The 24,189-nt window shown below is 37.4% G+C and overlaps 1 protein-coding gene and 1 pseudogene across 26 annotated transcripts in view; both read left to right on the forward strand.

Annotated features, from left to right (window-relative positions):
* Positions 1 to 24,189, forward strand: part of HMBOX1 (homeobox containing 1) — a 196,863-nt gene that overhangs the window by 140,026 nt on the left and 32,648 nt on the right. For all 26 annotated transcript variants that reach the window (XM_069576721.1, XM_069576723.1, XM_069576731.1 and 23 more), the window contains one exon: positions 1,941 to 2,094. In XM_069576721.1, coding sequence (XP_069432822.1) covers positions 1,941 to 2,094 — 154 coding nt within the window. The remainder of the gene's footprint in view (positions 1 to 1,940; positions 2,095 to 24,189) is intronic.
* On the forward strand, positions 13,664 to 20,062 carry LOC138433119 (ER membrane protein complex subunit 5 pseudogene; annotated as a pseudogene).

Below are 24,189 nucleotides of genomic sequence, written 5' to 3' on the forward strand. Positions count from 1 at the left end.
TAGGGTGTCCAAATTGGCTTTTTTCCTCAAATGTCTGGTGCCTGGGTGGATTTCACAGGAGCAGCTGGGAGCAGACTGGGCCTCTTTCACTCCATATGGCTGGCTTTGGCTTCCTTAAAACAGCATGATCTCAGGTTAGTCATAGTTCTTATATGGCAGCCCACTTCCCCAAGAACCAGCATTCCAGGAAGTCTAGTCAGAAACTGCAAAGCTTCTTATGACCTGCGCTGTGTAGTTGTTCAGTCGTGTCCAACTCTCTGCAGCCTCATGGACTGTAGCCACCAGGCTCCTCTGTCCACGGAAGATACTGGAGTCCCAGGCAAGATACTGGAGTAGATTGCCGTTTCCTACTCCAGGGGGTCTTCCCTACCTAAGGATCAGACCCGCTGTCTTTTGCATCTTCTTCATTGGTAGGAGGGTTCTTTACCACTAGCCCCACCTGGGAAGCCCTTGTGACCTAGCCTCAAGCTGTCTCCATTTTCTGTTGTCACAGCATGTCACAGGGCCTACCCAGATTCAAAGGCATGATTACCAGGAGGTGTGACCAACTGTGAAGGGCCATCCTTGGAACCTATGCAAGGAATTTGTGTTTAGGATAGATGATACTGTCTTACTGTAAAGTGGGAGCAGTGAAGGTCATATAAATTGGTCTGATTCTGGATATATTTTGAAGATAAAACTGATAGGATTTGCCTGTGGATTAATTAGGTATATATTATAGTAGGTAGGGTGAAAACAGCAGAGTCAAAGGTGAATCTGAGAGTTTTGAGCTGAGCACTTTGAAGAATAGGGACACCATTTTCTTGGACAGAAAGACGGCAGGGCAGCAGGTTTGGAGAGGAAATGAGCATTGGTTAAAATATTGGACATTTGTATGAGACAGTGCATGTAATGATGTAGCCATTAAGGGGATATCAACAAATCTGTATGTAGTACAATAGAAACACTATCCATGATATTAATTGCAGGGTATAACAAGTAAAGTATAATTTCAGTTACGGAGAAAGAAATACATTCGTGCATGCATTATTGCAGTTCAGGTTGAGAAAAGACTAGTCTGAATTAGTAAAATATCTCAATTGTACATTTTTTCCATTGGTTTTATGAGATTCAAGAGGTGAGAAATAGTATAGCATTAACAGGTAGAATTATGGAGATCTGATTTAATTAACAGACTGAAAACATCAAATATCTCTTTCTGTTGCTATATTTGGCTTTTTTAAAAAAATGTTTGCAATAGTTGTGTGTGTTAGTCACTCAGTCATGTCTGACTCTTTGTGACCCCCTTGGGCTGTAGGCAAGAATACTGAAGTGGGTTGCCTTTTCCTTCTACAGGGGAATCTCTCCAACCCAGGGACTGAACACAGGTCTCCCACATTGCAGGCAGACTCTTCACTGACCGAGCCACCAGGGAGCAACAGTTAGGGTTACCTTAAATTCATCTCCTACCTGCATACTTTGTTTAAAGGGCTCCATTTTCTCAGCAACCCAAAGACTTTCAAATGGTAATAAGAATCTGAACGTGTAGGGTATATTGTTCAGAAAGATTAAAACTGTCAAGTAGGAATCTCAAGAAAATTTTTTCAGAAGATTGTCTAAGTTGTCACTGGGCCAAAAACCGTATATCCTTTTTCCCCTGAAGAGATAGATTTTGAGCTTTGTTGACATAAACAAAAATAAAAGACAAATGCCTAGCTGGAAAAAAAAAAAAGACACTTAAAATAATTAATGATGGGGTTTTTTTCCCCTAAGGAAGAGTTTTTATCTCCTGAGATTTTTATTTTTGTCAAATAATTTTTAAAAATATAACTATCAAATGTATAGGGCCTGCAAGTTCCAGTGAAGGGGCAAAAGTCAGTTGTTGATTTCTTGATATATTTGTCATGCTGGTTTTAGTAAATTACAAGATATTTACAAAAAAGTATCTTGTTTATTTTCAGGGGCTACGCTAAGTATGAGACCAGCACCTATTCCAATAGAGGACCCGGAGTGGAGACAAACGCCTCCCCCAGTCTCAGCCACGTCTGGCACCTTCCGACTACGGCGAGGCAGTCGATTTACCTGGAGAAAGGAGTGTCTGGCTGTCATGGAAAGGTACCTGTCTCCTTTTCCTAGGAGCAGTCTCCCAAAGTAAGGAAAGAGAAACTTGGGGTAGATGTGGACCCTTCATTTCAAACAAGTAATTTGAGATCTAGATTCTCTCAAATTATTTTGAGGTAGAATAAGTGCTATATAATTGAAATACTATTAATCTTACCGTTGAGAATTCATAAAACTGTAGTTAGCATTTCTCAATGTAATTTGTGTCCTCAGTGATTTAAGAAACTTTGAAATAATTTTTTTGAGTTTAGATCTTTGTATTACACTGTAGAAAAACTCATTGAAGTCTTATTTTCATAAAAAATATTGAATAACTGTGTAGGAGGCCACTGAGGCCTAACTTTTTTTGATAAGCAGTACAGCCTAAATGAGCTTCATCCCAAAGGCTAGAAGTACATGTTTTTGACTTTGATTTCATGTCCTCTGACTCTAGCACCAATTCCTGATCCATAGTAGGTACTCAGTACTTTGTAAACTTTAATTTGACCTTAGCTTTAGTCTTCTCATTTGAAATTATGTAAGTTAATTAAATGTGGTTATGAAATGTTCTTTGGCACTAACCCGAAGAATTGATGCTTTTGAACTGTGGTGTTGGAAAAGACTCTTGAGAGTCCCTTGGACTGCAAGGAGATCCAACCAGTCCATTCTAAAGGGGATCAGTCCTGAATATTCATTGGGAGGACTGATGCTGAAGCTGAAACTCCAATACTTTGGCCACCTGATGGGAATAACTGCCTCATTGGAAAAGACCCTGATGCTGGGAAAGTGGAAGGCGGGAGGAGGACGACAGCAGAGGATGAGGTGATTGGGTGGTGTCATCGACTCAGTGGACAGGAGTCTGAGAGTAGACTCCGGGAGCTGGTGATGGACAGGGAGGCCTGGCGGGCTGCAGTCCACGGGTCTCAGAGAGCCAGACACTGAGCAACGGAACTGAACTGATGAAATGTTCAGCATATTTAAGGTGGATCCTGTAGTATAATTATCCTTTTCGTCTCCTACCTGTAAGCTACCTGTAAGTAATGTTTATAGAATCTTGGTTTGATGGACAGTTTTTGTATGCAGTAAGGTAATAGTTGTCTATTAGAAAAGTATTTATCTCCCAAGATTAAGTGGTAGAGAAAAAGAATATATTAGGCAGAGGTGAAAAGCATTGAACTTTTTCATATTGTGACTTCTCGATAATTTAAATAATAGAATGGAATTGAATGTTTAAAACTAAATTTAACTTCTAAGCATATACATACTTACATTGAGCCTGCTTCACATTTTTTTTCCTGCTGTCTACTCTGGCCAGTTGAATGGTATACTGAAAAGAACATTTGACTCAGAGTCAGAAGACCTGGAGCCTGATCTTGGCTTTGCCATTAACCAGCTGTGAAACTTTGTTCAGGTCACAGATTCTGAGCTTTAGCTTCCACTAAAAGGTGTTTTTCCACAGCCAGAGGTGAATTATGCAGTCTAGGACTTCTGCTATCTTTCTTCCTGCCTTTGTCTTTCAGTCACTAAGTCATGTCCAACTCTTTGTGGCCTCATGGACTGCAGCACACCAGTCTTGCCTGTCATCCACTATCTTCTGAGTTTGCCCAGGGTCGTGTCCATTGTGGCGATGATGCCATCCAACCATCTCATCCTCTGTTGCCCCCTTCTCCTCCTGCCTTCAGTCTTTCCCAGCATATTTCCAAATGAGTAGGCTCTTCACATCAGGTGGCCAAAGTTTTGGGGCTTCAACATCAGTCCTTCTGATGAATATTCAGGGTTGATTTCCTTTAGGATTGACTGGTTTGATCTCCTTGCTGCCCAAGGGACTCTCAAGAGTCTTCTCCAACACCACAGTTTAAAAGCACCAATTCTTCAGTGCTCAGCCTTCTTTATGGTCCAACTCTCACATCCATACATGATTACCGGAAAAACCATAGCTTTGAAAGTAATGTCTCTGCCTTTTAATATACTGTCTAGGTTTGCTATAGTTTTTCTTCCAAGAAGCAAGCGCCTTTCAATTTCATAGCTACAGTCACCGTCCACAGTGTTTTTGGAGCCCAAGAAAATAAAGTCTCACTGTTTGTACTTTTTCCAATCTATTTGCCATGAAGTGATGGGACCAGGTGCCATGATCTTAGTTTTTTGAATGTTGAGTTTTAAGCTAGCTTTTTTACTTTCCTCTTTCACCTTCATCGAGAGGCTCTTTAGTTCCTCTTTGCTTTCTCTCATTATAGTGGTGTCATCTACATATCTGAGGTTATTGATATTTCTCCCGGCAATCTTGATTCCAGCTTGTGAGTCATCCAGTCTGGCATGTCACATGATGTACTCTGCATATAAGTTAAATAAGCAGGGTGACAATATACAGCTTTGATGTACTCCTTTCCCAGTTTTGATCCAGTCTGTTGTTTTATGTCCGGTTCTAACTGTTGCTTCTCTTCCTGTATATTTCCCAGCTCATTAACATCACTGCCTGAAAGAGAGGGAGATTTTCATTGCTGAAGTTCAGACCGTTTTATTTTTGTGATCAAGTTGAAATTAAAAGCCTTTCTTAATGAGATGATTGGACCCAGTAGGCAAAATGAAACTATAGAGATCCACTGATGTTACATCATCTGTTCCTTTCCCGACTCTATTATAGATCAGAAAGAAGGCTTTCTGATCTATAACAATCTTTATAGGCTTGATTGGTTAAAGTGAAAGAGTGAGACTTTATTGTACTAAAGACATGACATTTACAATCTCCTCTGTTTTTCTCATTTAGAAATTTTGATCCTTCTAAAAAATTCCTTCAGAATTTATCACAGAACAGACATGCATTTAAATAATATCTAACTTGAATTATTTCCAATATTTTACATTTTCTTCTTGATAGCAAAATAGCTCTTGTATTAGTTTCTATTTGGTATAAGTACTGATTGATTTATTGATTGAGAGTTCAGTTTTTTTCATGAAGATGTTGCAGAAAGGGAGACTCCTTCCAAAGCCTGTAAGTGGGCTCTTATCTAATATTTGGAAACGAATTGTCTAAGGAAATACACGTGCTGACAAAGCAGGAGACTTTATTGGGAAGGGGCACCCAGGTGGCGAGCAGGAGGATAAGGGAACCCAGGAGAACAGCTCTGCCACATGGCTCATGGTCTCAGGTTTTATGGTGATGAGGTTAGTGTCCGGACTGTCTCTGGCCAGTCACTCTGACTCAGGTTCATTCCTGATGGTGCATTCATTGCTCAGTCAAGATGGATTCCAGGGAGGAGGATTCTGGGAGGTTGGTAGGACATATGGACTGGTGTTTTCTCTCTCCTTTTGACCTTTCCTGAATTCTTCCGGTTCATGATAGCTTGTTAGTTCCACCTTACCAGGACCTCCTGTTGGTAAGATTGTTCATCCAAGTGGCTGCTATCTTGCCTGGCTGGAGTGGGCAGTTTCAGTCAGTTGTCCCCTTAACAAAGAAGCCAGTATCCATTTATCACATAATGTCAGTTTGAGGAAGGATTAATTAAAAATTGCTAACATTAATAATAATGGGTGATATTGCTAATACATTTTCAGAATTGAACCTTGAAAGCTTTGCAATTCGTGTTTTCCCAAGGCAACAAGAACTGGCCACAAAATCACTGATTAAATTTCACCTAGAAAGACATTGAGCAATTATCCTATGTGAGGCTCCTGTTTAATCTTAGTTTTCACTTTTTAACCTTAATTTTAATTAGTGTGTCTTTAATCCAGGAATTAGTTATCTTTGGTTTATCTTACCTGACACAGTCAGTAAAAAAGTATGATGTAGTTTATTCCAGTAGTTTCAAAAATGCCAGAAGCCTTTGAAAGTTTTCAATAGCAGTAGTACAGAAGGTCACAGTATGATTTTCTTTCTGTGAAAATGGAGCTTTTAATTTTCTAACACAGAATATAAAATTCCCTAGCCTTAGAGCAATTCTTGATTTTTTTTCCTAGACCAAATGGATGAATAAATACACATGCAGAGACTATAAAGCCAGCAAAGTACCAGCCTTACTCAAATATTATTAGTACAAGTCAAAAAATATTTCATTCTTCACCTCATACACTAAGATAAATTTCAAATAATTCAAAAAAGTGAATCTATATAAATAATAGAAGAAAACATGAATGATTCATCCATATCCTAGAAATGGTGAACTGTTTCTTAAGATTCAAAATCCAAAAGCAATATGATTACATAACTTACAAGAAAAATTGAGAGCAGAAAAAAACCATGAACAAAGTAAAACGGGATAAAAGACTTGCTGCTTATTATTGTCCCTAAAGTATAAAGAACTTTTGAGAGAGAGAGAATACCAACAACTCTATAGAAAAATGAACTAGAGATATCAGCAGAGAAACAAATACAACTGGCTCTTACACTTTATGAAAAGATGTTTAACTCATGAAGAGAAATTAAAATTACACTGATATTAATAACTACCATTATTCTCCTATCACATTGGCAAAAATCCAACAGTTCCACAGTGTTTTCTGTTCTTTGAGCTGCAGAGAAATGGGCACTCTCATGCATTGCCTGTGGGAATGCAAAATGGAACAACTTCTATGGAGAGGAATTTGCCAGTATTAGGGAAAATTACCCATGGGTTTGCTCTTTAACTCAGCACTCCCACTTATAAAAAATTATCCCAAAGGTAAACTTCTAGAAAATTATCCCAAAGATACATGTTGGAATAATATCAAAATACTGAATTCAACCAATATGTCTATTGGTGCACTGGGTGAATAAATTATATGGTACATACATATGTTGCCTATCCGGGCTTACATAATGAAGTGCTATGCAGCTGAAAAAAGGAGGGAATTTTTCTTTTCATAGAATGAAAACCGTAGTGTGTCCATCTGTGAAAGTGAAAGTGAAGTCGCTCCGTCGTGTCCGAATCTTCTAGATCCCATGGACTGTAGCCTATCAGGCACCTCCGTTCATGGGATTTTCCAGGCAAGAGTGCTAGAGTGGATTGCTATTTCCTTCTCCAGGGGATCTTCCCGACCCAGGAATCGAACCAGGGTCTCCCGCATTGCGGGTAGACGCTTTACCGTCTGAGCCATCAGGAAAGCCCTGTGTCCATCTGTACTATTGCTATTAAGTATTTGAAAGGGTTTTTTTGCATTTTTAGAGTTATTGGAATGGATACTTCTCTATATGATAATGATATTCAGGATATAATGTTTTTGTAAAAAGGCAATATCAAATGTATATACTATGCTATCACTTATGTATTGGCTTACAATTTGTTTATGTATTCGCTTATGTTTTTAATGAAAGAATAAACCATGAAATAGATAAAATGATTTCCAATAGGAGAATAGAAAACAGATTAGATGGAATAAGGATAGAAGCTAGATTTCTCTGAATATACCTTGTTTTGACATTGTAACCATTTAAATATTTTTCTAAAACAAGATTAAATTGAAATGAGGGGGAAAGGTGATCCCTGAAAAAAAATAACTAATGAAACCAACAGACCTACTGTGTGTATAAATTGATGACTTAGACACTTAGGATATTTATCAAATAACTATACTGCACAATTTAGACTATGCTTCCTAGGTGGGATACAGCTATAAATAAAAAGAACTGCAAAAATTTCACTGTTTTTACTAATTTTGGTAATGTTAATATTGTTATTCAGATAATCTATTTAGATACAGATGTTGATATACAAAAAAACAAGTAATCATTAATGTTATCAGGAACCAAAATTTTCATTGTAAAAGAGATTCAAACATTAAATCAAAAGAATTGTGTAGAAGACTGTAATCTCTGTATGTATGTGGATAAAAATAGCCATTTATCTAAAATTTTTTATTTAAAAAACAAACAGCCTTGTTGAAATATGATTGACCTATTTAAAGTGCACAATTCAGTGCTTTTTAGTACATTTACAGTTAGGTAACCATCAATCACCATAATCAATTTTAGAACATTCTCTTTATCCCCCCAAAAACCCTGTACCAAACAGCTGTCACTCCTTCTCCCCCTCCCAGGCCCTTCCAAATCTATGTAACCATTAGTCTTCTCTCTCTGTATATAGATTTGCCTGTTCTGGACATTTCCCATGAATGGAATCATATGTGTGGCCTGTGTGACTCACTTCTTTCACTTAATGTAGTGTCTTCAGTGTCAGTATTTCATTCCTTTTTATTGCCAACTGATACCCCGAAGTATATGTGCTGTTGTTTCAGTCACCAAGTTGTGTCCAACTCTGCAACCCTGTGGACTGCAGCACACCAGGCTTCCCTGTCCCTCACCACATTCTGGAGCTTGCCCAAGTTCATGTCCATTGAATCAGTGATGCCATCCAACCATCTTATCCTCTGCCTATACCATATTTTATTTATTCATTTATCAGTTAATGGACATTTGGGGTTGTTTCCACTTTTTAACTATTTTGAATAATGCTGCCTTGAACATAACTTGTGTACTAGCAGAATTGCTGGTTAAATGGTAACTCTGTTCTCACCATTTTGGGGAACTGCCATATTGTTTTCCTAAAACAGAGTCACCATTTTACATTTCACCCAGCACCGTATGACGGTTCCAGTCTCTTGTCAACACTTACTATCTGTCTGTTTGGTTATAGTCCTCCTAGTGTGTGTGAGGTAGAATCTCATTGTGGTTTTGATTTGTGTTTCCTTAGCTAATGATGTTGAGAATATTTTCATGTGCTTATTGGCTATTTGCGTATTTTTGGAGAAATGTCTGTTTAGATCCTTGGCACATTTTTGAAAAATTTAATTTGTTTTGGCTGTGCCTGGTCTTAGTTGAGGCATGCAGAACCTTGAGTTGCGGCCTGCAGGATCTTAGTTCCCTGACCAGGAATCAAACCTGTGCCTCCTGCAGTGGAAGTACCAGTCTTAACCACTGAACTGCCAGGAAAGTCCTTGTGTCATCTTTTTATATCGAATTGTAAGATTTCTTTATGTATTCTACATACAAGTCCCTTATCAAATATATGGTTTGCAAATATTTTCTCCCAGTCTGTGGGTGGTCCTTTCACATACTAGATATGATGACCTTTGACCCATGGAAGTTTTTAGTTTTTTTATGAACTGCAGTTTATTTTTTTGTATGCATTGTCTTATCTAGGAAGACTGTACTAAATTAAAATCTCCAAGATTTATTCCTGTGTTATTTCCAAGAGTTTTATACCTTTAAGACCTATATGTGCCTTTGATCCATTTTGAGTTACTTTTTGTGTATGATGTGAAGTAGGGACTCAGCATCATTCTTTCACATGTGAGCCATCCAGCAGTGTTGAAAAAACTTTTCTTTTTCCACTGATAGTCTTGACATGCTCTCATGTCAGATCAATTGACTGTATATGTGAGTGTGTTTCTGAATTCTCAGTTCTATTCCATTGATCTATGTATGTCTAGTCTTACAACCTGTTTGTAACTCTTGTATTATAGTATTGATAAATTTTGCTTTCTTCTTCTACAAAATTATTTTAGCTATTCTGGGTCCCTTGCATTTCCATATGAATTTTAGGATCACCTTGTCTGTTTTTAATAAGAAGCCAGCTGTAATTTTGATTGGAAAATCCTGTAATCTTCAGTTTGAATTATAAATGGACAGGGAGGCCTGGTGTGCTGCGATTTATGGGATCACAAAGAGTTAGACAAGACTGAGTGACTGAACTGAAGAATTAGTTATGTTTTCTCTTGAGAAAAAAAGTGGGAAGGGGGTTTGTTACTTTTCATCTGTACCTACTCAAAAGGCCGGTAGACAGCGATCAACCTAGTAGAAATTAAGCATGCCTGGGGCCCAGTTGTGGTCTAAATACCATTAGCACTAGGAGAAATGTCTGATTCCAAGCCTGGGGCAGGAATTATAGTGATGAGACTGGACATTGTGTTAAAACAAGAAGGCTACTGCACATAAGTGAGTGATATCAAAAGAACTCAGGGGCTAACTTGAAGAGACTCCCATTGTCCAAAGAAGGGAATGGTTTGAACACTAGTAATAATAACAATTGTAATATTGAAGCTCATCAAACTGATTAAAAATCTGTTTGTAATAATGATACTAAAAAAATCACTGATCACACCTAGAGAATTAGCGACCCAACTAAATATTTGAAGCCATGGAAAATATAACCTGCTCTGCACATATGAACTTTGATTTAAAAGTTTTTCCCTGAGGAAGGATTCCAGCTAATAAATGAAAATGGAATGATTAGAGTTTCATTATTTGGTAAACTCTGAAGGAAATAATCTGACAGTGATCATTGATAGCTGCTAACATCCCATAGAAATAGATAACCAGGCATTATGTACCTCTTAGAGGATATTACCACCACCACCTATGGAGTATTCTAACAAAATTCAAACTGAATCAAATCACATCTCTAGATCCAGCTGCAAGTTTTTAGGAAATATGAAACAAAGTTTTCTGTTAATCAATACCATGGAGATTCAAGTCAATCAGATTCTTGACGTGAGAGACCCTAAGCATAATAACTCAGTTTCTTCAAGTGTTTAAAATAAAAACAACTTCAGCCAGGTGAGGAAATTTGAACCCTGACTGGATAAATGGTGATTCTTGTTTCAGTTATGATAATGGCTGCTTATATATAAATGGTGCTGGGTTTATAAAAATTAGGGTTCTTGTTTTTTAGAAACATGTACTGAAATGTACAGAATTCTCCAAACAATACTGGAGTAGTTTAAAAGATTATTATAATATATCCTATATAATAATAATATGATAAAATGATATCTGGGATTTACCTCAGAATAATGCAAAGCATGAAGATAGGGGCAAGGGTGTGTACAAAACAGGTGTGATGTCAGTAAGTTACTGATTCTTACAGTTGGATGATGTTTAACGGGGGGTTCATGGTTCTCTATACTTCTGTAGGTATATTATATGCGTGTTAAAAGACAATCTAAATTTTGGGTCAAATCACGTGGAACTAGGGGAAATGTAAAGCCTTCATATATCACAAAAACTCAACTGTCCAGTGTTATCTAATAGTGACATTTACTTGATAAATATTTGCTTGTCAATGCAGTGACAGCAGTACAGTGGTGAACGTTGTAAACTTGTTCCTAGAGAGTCAGGTTGGAGAGACAGAAGTTAATGAATTAATCATACGAATCAAGGTAAAATTGCAATTGTAATACATGTATGAAGGAAAGGGACATTGTGCTTCAAGATCTTATAATGGGGGATGGGTAATTTAGGGCTTCCCTGGTGGCTCAGGTGGTAAAGAATCTGCCTGCAATTCAGGAAACCTAGGTTTGAATCCTGGGCCAGGAAGATACCCTGGAGAAGGGAATGGCAAACTACTCCAGTATTGTTTGGAGAATTCCGTGAACAGAGGAGCTTGGCCTGGTGGCCTACGGTCCACAGGTTGGCCAAGAGATGGACATAATTTAATTAGGTCGAAAGGAAGTGGGGGCTTCCCTGATAGCTCACTCATCTGTTTGTAGTGCAGGAGACCCTGGTTTGAATCCTGAGTTGGGAAGATCTGGTGCAGAAGTGACAGGCTATCCACTCCAGTATTCTTGGGCTTCCCTTGTGGCTCAGCTGGTAAAGAATTTGCCTGCAATGCAGGAGACCTGGGTTCGATCCCTGGGCTGGGAAGAGCCCCTGGAGAAGGGAAAGGCTACCCACTCCAGTATTCTGGCCTGGAGAATTCCATAGACTCTGAAGTCCATGGGGGTCACAAAGAGTCAGACATGACTGAGCAACTTTTACTATCACTTTCAAAGGAAGGGGGAAAATATTGCAGATAGAAAAGAGAACTATATTCATGTAGAACTGTGCTCTCTGATGGTGGCCAGCTGTGGCTATTTAGATTTAAATCATATAAACTTTTAAAAGTTTAAAATTCAGTTCCTTAGTCACACTAGCCACATTTCAAGCACCCCATAGTCAAATATGGTTACTGACTATAGTTTTAGACAGCACAGATATGTAACATTTGCATATCATCACAGAAAAGTTTGATGGGCAGCTCTAATACAGACCAACTGTATCTCATCTCCAACAGAAAAATAATGGTTAATATTTGACCAATAATGATTTGTTTTTATTTTTCTCTTTACTCAAAATCTTAAGAAATATCCAAATATAAATTAAAACCCAAATATTAAAATATTTCAGAAAATTTTCTGTGTGGCCATGATAAAAACATAAATATTTCACTAATTCACATATAAAATTACTATGCTTTTGCATCCTTTTCCACATCTGGCCCTGCTTTTCAAAGTACAAAATTGAATAATTCATCACTTATAATGATGAGTCTTCTCTCTAATTAGCATTCATTCATTCATTCACCTTTTCATTAAACATGTATTTTTTACACACTCCGTTTGGTCTCCTGAGTTGCTTAATTGTAACAGTTGCTTTATACACCCAAACACACATACATACACACACAAATTCCATGCTGTTTATTTGTTAAAGAGACCAAGGTATTTTATCCTGTTGATTTTCCCACATTTTAGATTTGGACAGTTACATCCTCTTAGTGTCTCATTACATGATCCTGTATTTTCTGTAGACTGCTAGTTAGAGTCCTGCTTAGATTCTGGTTCAATTCTTTGGCGTATAACTGGTGCTTTGTTCTTCCTATTACATCGTGTAAGGAGACACACAATATCTGCTTGTCCCCCCTAATAAGTAGTTGTTGCTCAGTCATGTCCAACTGTTTGCAACCCCCTGAATTGCAGACACCAGGCTTCTCTGTCCTTCACCATCTCCTGGAGCTTGCTCAAACACATCAATTGAGCTGGTGATGCCATCCAACCATCTCATCCTTTGTCGTCCCCTTCTCCTCCTGCCTTCAGTCTTTCCCAGCATCAGGGTCTTTTCTAATGAGTCAGCCCTTCGCATCAGGTGGTCAAAGTATTGGAGCTTCAGCTTCAGCATCAGTCCTTCGAAATGAATATTCAGGGTTGATTTCCTTTAGGATTGACTGGTTTGATCTTTCCTCTCATTAACTCTCTATTTTAACATCTATTGTTATTTATTTATTTGTTTGACTGTACCAGGTCTTAGTTGCATCACAAGGGATCTAGCTCCCTGACCAGGGATTGAATCCAGGCCCCGTACATTGGGAGTGTAGAGTCTTAGTCATTGGTCCACCCGGGAAGTCCCTTCTCATTCAATCTTTAGTTGCCTAGAAATATATTTTCTCACACACTTGGAATGGGGAGATACAATCATCTAAATAATTCCAGAACTAAGGAATGAATGCTGTCGTGAAGATGGTTGATTAAATTTATGGGGTCTTGAGACTCAGGCAAGCAGAGGAGAGAGTCAGGAAGACTTTCCCAAAGTAGTGACATTTTGGCTGCATTTTGGTGGCTGATGAATAGAAACTCACCAGTCCGAGAATCATAGAAAGGATAGTATGACGTTGGAGACTTTCTGTGGCCGAACATAGGGTTTTTCATCAGGAGCATCTCTACTTAGGACTTCATCATACTATGCACTCTATAATTAAATAAGACCATGCTTAATTAAACTATAGCTTTAGTGTTCAGGCTTTATCAGAAAGGAGATGTACCTGATCAGATTGGTCTGTTTGATAATGTCAATAGGAGTATGGAAGATGGGCAAGACATCAGCCAGCTCAGTATGTATTTGAACTTATACCACATACCTAGAGCCAAGGTAAAATAAATCTAAGTTGCAGTATCTGCACTCAAAAATCTTGGTAATAATGGCTTTACATTTTACCATAGGATTCTGCAGTGTATAATTATTGATCTTATTGATAATTATTTTGCATGATAAGTGAATTTATTTAATTTTCATAATTCTGTACTATGGAATTTTATTATTTATAATTTATATATATATGTGCTTCAGAGCTTATATGTAAATGGGTTGAGGAGGGATATTTGGAGGCTGTTAGGGTAACCTATGCATCAGTGATGAGGGCCCAAATTAATAATATTAAAGCAAAAGGAAAGAAAGTAGATAGAAGACAGTAGATATCAGAAAAAAATTGCAGGAAAAAATCAACCTAACCTAGTTACAGATTGAACACAGAGATAACAGAGCAGGAAGTATAAAATAATTTAGCAGTGGTGATGCTCAAAGAGCATTTATCTGGGAGATACCCTCTGCACCATTAGAAAATAGTTTGACTTTGGTCAAATCATTTAATGTCTCTTAACCCCCCTCACCATATTTATAAAAAGAAGAGTTAAGTACTATGATAGATAGTCATACAAACTTATGGTTTAGTCCCATTTTCACTTATATTATTCTTTGGAAATTAGTTTTCTGTGAAATGAAGTTGGTTATTAGAGTCAAATGAGATAATATATGTAAAACACATAGTAGCATGCCTTTCTCATAAGCAGTATTGAACACATGTTCTCTTTCTACCTAAATTCCTTCCACTAAGAGCTCTGACTGTGAGATCACCTCGAGATCTCTGTATGAGCAGATTTCAGTGGCCCTAGACATGGAGATTCAGGGGTCATCAGTGGAGTAGATACAGATAGAGCCACAAGTCAGAATGTACCATTTATACATTCATCTCTTCTCTTTCTGTGTCTTCATTTATATTGTGTCTGCATTTTGAGAAGAGTTACGAAGAGCTAAATATGGCTGCAGAAAAACTAAAACCCTTCTGGCTGATCTCATTTGAAATCCATGACCATGAGCCTCAAGTGGATCTCTAATTCTGCCAGACAGTCGTACTGTACCTTCCTGGTTCATTCTTTCCCACTCTCCTATACCATTATTTCACACTTTATTCTCTCTGCAGTCTCCCCATCCTGTCACACAATGATCTTTCTTCCCATTTAAATGAGGAAAGTGAAGGATTTAGAGGAGAATTTCACTAACTACCCTGCTGTTCATATGTATCACAGACAGACTGTTTTACTACTCCTTACCATCCCTGCAGCACTTCACTAATAGTCCTGAGCACATATCTTAGTGGTACCTGCCTTACAGTAGATTTATATAGGTTTAAATAAAGATACTGATATAATTAATACACAGGCTTCCCTGATACAGACATAGATATATAGATAGATCACCTTTTTGTTGGCCTTTTTCCACTTCTCTGACCTCATTGTATTGTCTGTACCACATATTTGACTTTTAAAATATGTAGTTCCAGAAATATTTGTCACAAAAGACAGTGTTGTATGATTCCATTTATATGAAATACTCAGAATAAGTAAAGATATACAGACAGAAAGTAAATATGTGGTTTCCCAGGGCAGGGGAGATTAGGGACATTGTAGGGGAGGATGAAGACTAAGGAAAGAGTGTTGGGTTTCCTTTTGGGGTGATGGAAATTTCTAAAACTGATTGTGATAATGCTTGCACAACTCTGGATATACTAAAAGCTACTAAACTGTACAATTAAAATGGGTGAATTTTGGGGTATATAGCTTTTAAAAAAAAGTTATTTAGCACAGTACTGGGAATTTCACATATATTTATCCTCCACATTTAAGTCTCATAACAGTCCTGGTTTCTTCTTTTTCTACTGAGGCAACCAGGGCTTTTAAGAGGTTGAATACCTTCCCAGGGCCACAAAGCTAATAAGTGGCCTGGCCACATGTAGAACTTAGACAGTGCTTCCGATAGATTTGAGTTTTCCTTATTAACTAAGAGGAGTATATTTTTATTTGGGTGTACACTGATTGTTTTTAATATATGGACTTTACCTTTAATAATTTTGAAATCTGATGCTAGATTAACATGTAATGCAACCTTCCTTGCTTAGGAGCTTTATGGAGACTGTAAATAGGAAGAGAGAAAACAAAAATGAAAAAATGATTGATAATTGTTGAAGCTGGGTAATAGGTACATGGGAGTTCATGGGAATATTATAATTGTGTAGTTTTGAAATTGTTGTAATCATAAAGAGTTTTGTTATTAAAAAATAACAAAAAAATAACACGGAGACTTGACTAAGATTTTGATGGACAAAATAGAATTAGATAATTGACTAATATTCTTTCAGTCATTTATTTATAGAGCGTCTGTTGTGTGCTAGCACTGAGCCAGGCTTACCTCAAGTGGTTTACATATTCACAAAGGGAAAGAGCATCATCTGTATCATATATCTGAAATCCCTACAGATACAAATAACATAATGTAAGACTCAAATGTGATTTTTATTCAGCAAACCTAACTGTCCCTTTGTTCGTCCATTCAACAGAGGTATGAGGCCGAGTGCTAGGGATGTAGCAGGTGGATATGTTTGAGGGTGAAGACACAGAGGATGATGGATGGAGTAGACCTGAAGTGTCTTTAGCGTTTATGGTCAGAAGCTGTGAAGGCCTTGCGGCCCAAAAGCAGAGCATGTGATGACTCTTTCCCTGTTAACCTTTCCGCCTTTGGTACTGGGGATTCTTTCAGTTTTAGATGCAGGTGTGTCTTCAGAGTGTTTGGATATTTGACTGAGACACAAAAGAATGATTCGTGAGTAATGTGCCTGTTCTGGTTCAAGGGAGAAAGGTGGAAGAAATCGTGAGTCTCCTTATATAGGTTTTTCAGCTCAGTTAACCAAGATAGAGCAGCAACAACCTGAAGAAAGCTTTGACTAGACACAGGAATAAGTAAGAGCACCCTGGGACATGTAGAAGCAATAGTACCCTCTTTGGAGCCATATATATGTTTATAGATTGCTTCTGCTGTTATTTTTCATCAAGAGTAGCCGAATGATGAGTCTGTACCTGGGTGTGTCCAAGAAAATGAAGGCAAAATGAATCTCTCTGTGTGTGTTTGTGATTAAGACTACTTCATGTGTTGGTTTTTTTTTTACAGAAACAGTACACCTATGATTTGTTTTTTGTTCCTTTTAGATTTTTTTCATGCTCATCTTCAGTGAGCTACTATAAAACAAAATTGTTACTTAAGCCCAGAACCCTCTGAAATTATAAGGAAAACATTTTTTGTTGTTGTAACCTTTATCAACCTCCAAAACAACTTCAGAAAATTAATCCAAGTTATTCTCCCCAACAGGCAAAGAATCAGTATTAAAAATTTCAGCTTAAGAGTGTCTCTTCCCCTCAAATTTAAGAATCTGAAAATCGTTTCTTCAGATAAAAGTTCCTCCTTAAGAACAAAAATAACTTCATAGCCACAATACTATAACATACCAAAATTAAGTCTTAGCTCTAAATTTGCTGTCACTTCTATTAAGCTGACATCTTATACAGTCTGAATGTGAAATCTGAAGCAGAGACCTGGGTCCAGTACATAAGAGCATTTTATATAAGTCTATTGTACATTCTGGGAGAATTAGCATAGAAGAGACAAATATGTTTGTAAAGTGTGTTTCTAGAATGTTACTTGAGGTTTCTGTAATTTAATTCTCTTGGTCTTTACAGCATTTTGGAATTCTTCCCAGGACAGTTTATTAGTACTTGGATTTTGGTTTCAGTCTGTTTCCTTTCTCCTTTTTACTTTTAATTTTTTCAGTGAGTACTTGGACTGTGAAGGTTAGGAAGACCAATAGTTCCAGAAACTAAGCTCTATATTTAACTGCAGACTGGGTGTGGCTCAAAAATTGCAATGCAAGCTTGCTAGTATTTTGCCAGTCATCAAAACCCTGACGTGCAGGGAACATTGCTTTTCCTAGTCTTCTGACTCTGAAATATGCTAAATTTTGATGATATATGGTGTGCACTTTTGTATGTGTAAATAAAATAGAGAGAGGGTCATGTAGGTTCAAACTTGAAGTGGTTCTGGAAGACTTGTTTCATCTGTGTTCTTTTATGGTAACCTCAAATGATATTAACCTGCCCTATATTCATGGTACCACTTCCCATTATCCTTTTATTACTTTTAATTACCACTGTGCAATTTAAAAATTTGTTACACAGGAAGTCTTCTCCACTACATCCTTCATTCATGAAGCCACATTTTCTTTTAATGTTTTTATTTTGCTTGGCTTTATATAATTTAGTATTTCCTAATTACCATTATAAAATGAAGAAATAACTGCTTGTTCTCCTAGTAAAAATTTCCATCAATTAAAAAAACACTCTGTCTCTTGAGGAGAATCCTATTAGTAAAAGGGAAAAATAATCAACTTTTCCTCTTTGGCAGTATCCTTTTGTATCGTTGTGTAGGGTAGCTTCCAGAATCATTTGGTGTCATTCATATTATACAGATATCCACGGAATAAGAGACCCTGCTCATTTCAGTAAGATTATACCTAGCCAGAAAAAAATTTGGAGCAGAAGTACTTATAAGTGCTTTCCTAATATTGCTTTTCCGAGAGATTGAGACCCATCCAGATGTTTCTTTAAATGACAACTCGTATCATGTGAACAGTAAGGGGACTGTTTTGCCTTTGTTATACAAAAATATATAAATTGCATCTGCTGACCACTGATTTGGTTTAAGCAACATTTAAGAACCTTCTCATGATTTCATTTGCTTGTATTTAGTCACCATTTGTGCAGAGAATCAAGAAAAGACCCTAAAGATCATCTAGTTCAAAGTTTGTTTTTTAAAACAAGAATTAAGAAGTTAATTAAATTAGCTAAACTCCAGAAGAAATGAGTTTCAGTTGTTTATTCTGAACCCATAACCATGTGAACCATAGAATCTTTCTGTTAAACTTTCTGTTCTTTCGCTTTTTTATTTTTGTTAGATAAACATTTATTGTCTGCTGTGTGCTAAGTCGTATGCTAAGAATTGAGATGCAGAGATGAATAAAACAAAAATCCTTATTGCATTTAACTTTCTTCCAGTCTGTTTCTTTATTCATTTCTCATTTCTCTTAGGCCCTCTTAATCTTCCTTTTTACCCTCCTAAATTCCTTTGTATATCTTTCTCAAGATACCTCACTTTCTGTTCTTTATCTTGCCAGAGTGTTTTCTTTCTTTTTTTCTTCTTTTTTCTTCTCTTACTTTCTTTTAAGTATGCTTCCTGCCTACCTTTTATTCTCAAAACTGCACTGCTGTATGATTCTGAATAATTTCTTGATATGTGTGGAGCCTTTGTTCTTACTAAGGCTCAGTGACTTTCAATAGGAAAATACTTCTCACACTAGAAGTAAATCTTTGAAAACTAGTTGCTTTGTATAACTACATGAATGAATAGACTAGCTTCAGAGAACAAAATCACCTCCATGATAACCAAGTTCTATGAGAAGACCAATTATCTAGAATTTCATTTATACACACACAACCCCACACACATTATATATACACACACATATATATAAAATCTCCACATAATTTATCTCAGTACCTTGTTTGGTGGTCAGCTTGTATTTCGGTCCCTTAGTATCTCTGTTTCTAGTAATGAAATAACTTAAGGTTATTACAACCTGAAAAGGCAAAGAAATCATTGTTCACCTACCTTTTATCAGTCAAGGTAATGAGAGAATTACTTTCTTCTTCCTTATAAAATGAAAAAACTAAAAACATTTCTCACTGCTTAGGAAAAGTTTACTTCTCCTATTTTTCATTTCTCCAAGAGTAAAACTTCCTTCAGTATTTTACAATATTAGCAAAAAAAATTTGCACCTCATTTTCATCTTTCTGCGCTGCGTGGACACCCGCCGGTGGGGGAAGGAATGGCTTTGCCGCCCTTCGCTTCTTTTGTTGGGCTGCTCTTTCAGAGTCCTGGTGCTGATGCTATGGAAGGGGCTGGTGGGCAGCCCTAGCCCACGCAGCCTTTTCCGCTGTGCAGCATCCTTCTTATATGCGATTAACAGAAAAGGAAGATGAATCACTGCCAATAGATATGGTTCTTCAGACACTCCTGGCCTTTGCAGTTACCTGTTATGGTATAGTTCATATTGCAGGGGAGTTTAAAGACATGGATGCCACTTCAGAACTAAAAAGTAAGACATTTGACACACTAAGGAATCACCCATCATTTTATTTATTTAATCATCGTGGTTGAGTACTGTTCCGGCCTTCGGATACAGCAAATTCTTCAAACCAAGATGGATTGTCCTCTAACACATCATTGAAGTTACGAAAACGTGAATCACTGCGTTGTTAAGATTTTTACAAATTATAATAACAGGACAGGACACAAAGCTGGAATATTGGAGTTTGGGATACAAAACACTCCCCTATCAGTATTTATATTGATCGCTCACACCTAATTTAAAAAGTCCACGACCCTTATTTGTACACTAAGTCATTAATGCAGTATAAGTTATCTGTGAAATGAGTCTTTGATCTTTCATAGAGAGAATTCTTTTTTCATTTAAAACAAATTCACATTTTTTGTAAAAGTCACTGTTTTGAGCACATTTCTTTGAAAAATGCTGATGGTTTTGTAATTATTTATTTTCTTAGATTCCTTTTGCACTACAGTTTTTAGGATCCTTCTGGAAATAGTGTGACTACTGCATTTTGCGGCATGAATGGTAGTGAATGGTCTTAAGTTCTTAACAACAAATGGATTTCTCTAAAGAGACCAAAATGGTGACTTATCAGTTTTTCTTATGCTCCCTAAAAAGTGGCTCTGCTTCAGCAGATACTTGCCAGTTTTTAATTTATCCATGACTTCTCACCCTACCCCACTCCCATATACCTCCTAACATCAGCTGTCTTGTTTCATCACTTCTCCACGGTTCAGTGTGCAGTGAGCAATTTTTGTGTCAGAAATCCCTTGCCATAACAAATAAATTTAACAAACTCAACTTACGTAAAGCTACCTGTGTTCTCTTCATATATCTGTGAAAAGATGTCCCTAATTGATTATGTAGTGTAAGAATAGTTGAGGATAGACCAGAAAGACTATCTGTGAATTAATTGTCCTGCCTATGTAGAAGAACGGTGATCACTGAAGAAAACTGATTAGTTGTTACTAGCCAGTTTAACTTATTCAAAGCCTCTGTTATTTTATTGCGTACTAAACTAGTGAATTAATTGAAAAAGGCAGTGGCACCCCACTGCAGTACTCTTGCCTGGAAAATCCCATGGACGGAGGAGCCTGGTAGGCTGCAGTCCATGGGGTAGCGAAGAGTCGGACACGACTACGCGACTTCACTTCACTTTCACCTTGTTACGTTGCTGCTGAATTGAGAGCAGTAGGTAAAGAGAATATCTTTTTCATATCTAGTATCAGAGGCCATGTGTCTGACCAAGATAGCAACTTTGGATAGGAAATTCAGAGAATTTGTTTTCAACTTCTTTACATTTAACTATGACAACTTTTTGGCAAGTCACTAATTATTTCATGGAACATAGTGGTAAACTAACAGATATGACCTATGTAATTTCAAAGAAAAATGTGAGTGAAATAATATTAAGCAATAGAATAAAAATTACATTACTGCAATAATGAAAAAGGGATAAACATAAAGATTGGGAGCAGCAATAAAAATTTTAAGTACATGGTTTGCCCTAAATGTCCAGTAGTTTGTACATTTGAGGTTACTTTTTGTCTTTCTGTTTGTTTCTGATACTATAGTGGTTAAGAACACAGACTTTTTTTTAAGTTATTTAGTATAATTGATCTATAGCATTGTGTTAATTTCTACTGTACAGCACAGTGATTCAGTTATACCTTTACATATATTCTTTTTTCATATTCTTTCCATTATGGTCTTTCATAGGATACTGAATATAGTTCCCTGGGTTGGGAAGATCCCCTGGAGAAGGGCATGGCAACCCACTCCAGTATTTTTGCCTGGAGAATTCCATGGACAAAGGAGTCCATAAGGGTCAAAAAGAGTCAGACATGACTGAAGCAATTTAGCATTCATGCACATGCTATAGAGCGGGACCCCATTGTTTATCCATTCCATATATGTTGGTTTGCACCTGCTAGTCCCAAACTCCTAATCCACCCCTTCTCTACCCCTGCTCCCTCTTTGGTTACTGTAAGTTTGTTTTCTGTCTGTGAGTCTGTTTCTGTTACATAGATAGGTGTATTTGTCATATTTAGATTCTGTATATAAGTGATATCATATGGCATTTGTCTGTCTTTTTCTGACTTAGCTCACTTAGTATGTGAAGTACTTATTTCACTTAGTAATCTCTAGGTCCATCCATCTGCAAATGGCATTATTCCATTCTTTTTTTGGCTGAGTAGTATTGTGTCCCCCACATCTTCTGTATCCATTCACCTGTTGATGGACATTTAGGTTGTTTCCATGCTTGGCTATTGTAAGTAGTGCTGCAGTGAACATTGGGGTGCATGTTTCTTTTTGAATTATACTTCTCTCTGGATGTATGCTCAGGAGTAGGATTGCAGGATCAAAACTTCTACACTGCTTTCTCTAGTGGCTGCACCATTTGACATTCCCACCAACAGTGTAGGAGGGTTCCCTTTTCTCCACACCCCCACTAGCATTTATTATTTGTAGGCTTTTTAAGATGGCCATTCTGACTGGTGTGAGGTGTTACCTCAGTGTAGTTTTCATTTGTATTTCTCTAATAATTAGTGATGTCGAACATCTTTTTATGTGCTTGTTAGCCATCTCTCTTCTTTGGAGGAATATCTGTTTAGGTCTTCTGCCCATTTTTTGATTGGGTTGTTTGTTTTATTTTTGTTAGTGAGCTGTTGTATATTTTGGAAATTAAGCCTTTGTTAGTCACATCGTTTGCAAACATTTTCTACATTCCGTAGGTTGTCTTTTTGTTTTGTTTATGGTTTCCTTTGCTGTGCGAAAAGCTTTTAAGTTTGATTAGGTCTTGTTTATTTTTGCTTTTATTTCTATTCCCTTGGGAGACAGATCTAAGAAAACATTGGTACAATTTATCTCAGAAAATGGTTTGCCTGTGTTCTCTTGTTAAGAATTTTTTGGTCCCATGCCTTATATTTTAAGTCTTTAATCAATTTTGAGTTTATTTTTATATATAGTGTGAGAGTGTATTCTAACTTCATTGATTTACATACCATTATGCAACTTTCCCAGGACCACTTGCAGAAGAGACTGTCTTTTCTCTGTTGTATATTCTTGCCTCTTTTGTGGAAGATTAATTGATGGCAGGTGTGTGGGTTTATTTCTAGGCTCTCTATTCTGTTCTATTTTTTAATCCATATGTCTGTTTCTATACAAATACCATGCTGTTTTGATTACTGTAGCTTTGTAGTAGTCTTTGAAGTCTGAGAGGGTTATGCCTCCTGTTGTCCTTTTCCCTCAAGATTGCTTTGGGAATTCTGGGCCATTTATGGAAGAACATGGAATTTTTAGTTAGAAGGACTGGGGTTCTGGTCTCAACTATCTTACTCACTAGGTGTGTATCCTTAGACAAATTCCTTGCTGTAAAATGACAATGGCAGTCATACCTATCACATAGGAATGCTGTGATTTAATACTGAACAGTAGTGCATGCAAAGTACTACCCACGGTACATGACACACATAGCAGGTATTTAATAAGTACAGTCCTACTAGAAAAATGAGAGCTTTCAACAGAATCCTGGGTTTCTTCAAGTGGAATTTTCTGAAGAGTTACCATTTTCCTAAGCCTCAGCCAATAAAAGTCTATTTAGCATTTCTTTACTCAAAAGAAAGTCATTAATCACCTCTGTGCCAGTCACTGCACGAGTGCTGAAGCATATTTAAAGATAAGATTTTACGCTAGTAAGTGTCAGTCTAGAGGAGGAGTCTGGTTTTAAAATACAGAAGAGACAGGCACCAAGTCCAGCAGGACACAGAGGAGAATGGTGTGCGGAAGGGCCCCACGAGGTGACTGAAGCGAGGCCCTAGAGGGCGGAAGGCTGGGAGAAGGAAGAGCAGCGTTCCCGGCAGTGGAAGCAGTATATGCAAAGGCACAGACACGGGCAAAATTAGGTGACTGGAGTATATGGAGCCCGGCGGGAAATGAGGCTGGGGTTGCAGCCAGACTCTGGAAAACCGTTACATCGCCACAGTTGCAACATCTGTCTTCCTCAGGCATTCATATTTGCATCCATCCAAAATACGGTTGTTCTAAAAACCTCTTAAGCCATTGTTTAGGCTATCTGTGCCACTGTCCGCTCACATGTAAAGCGTTGACAATAGTCCTTTTATGACAAGGACTCAAATTATTTGTGGGGATGGGGGTGGGTCTTTATGTCTAATATCTGTAAAACATCCTAGGAATCAAAAAGTTGAAATTGTTTCAGGAATTTTGTCCTTTCACTGCTGAGGGCCTGGATTTGGTCCCTGGTTGGGGAACTAAGATC

This window comes from Ovis canadensis, chromosome 2, assembly GCF_042477335.2.
Source record: "Ovis canadensis isolate MfBH-ARS-UI-01 breed Bighorn chromosome 2, ARS-UI_OviCan_v2, whole genome shotgun sequence".
In the NCBI taxonomy this organism is placed as follows: domain Eukaryota; kingdom Metazoa; phylum Chordata; class Mammalia; order Artiodactyla; family Bovidae; genus Ovis; species Ovis canadensis.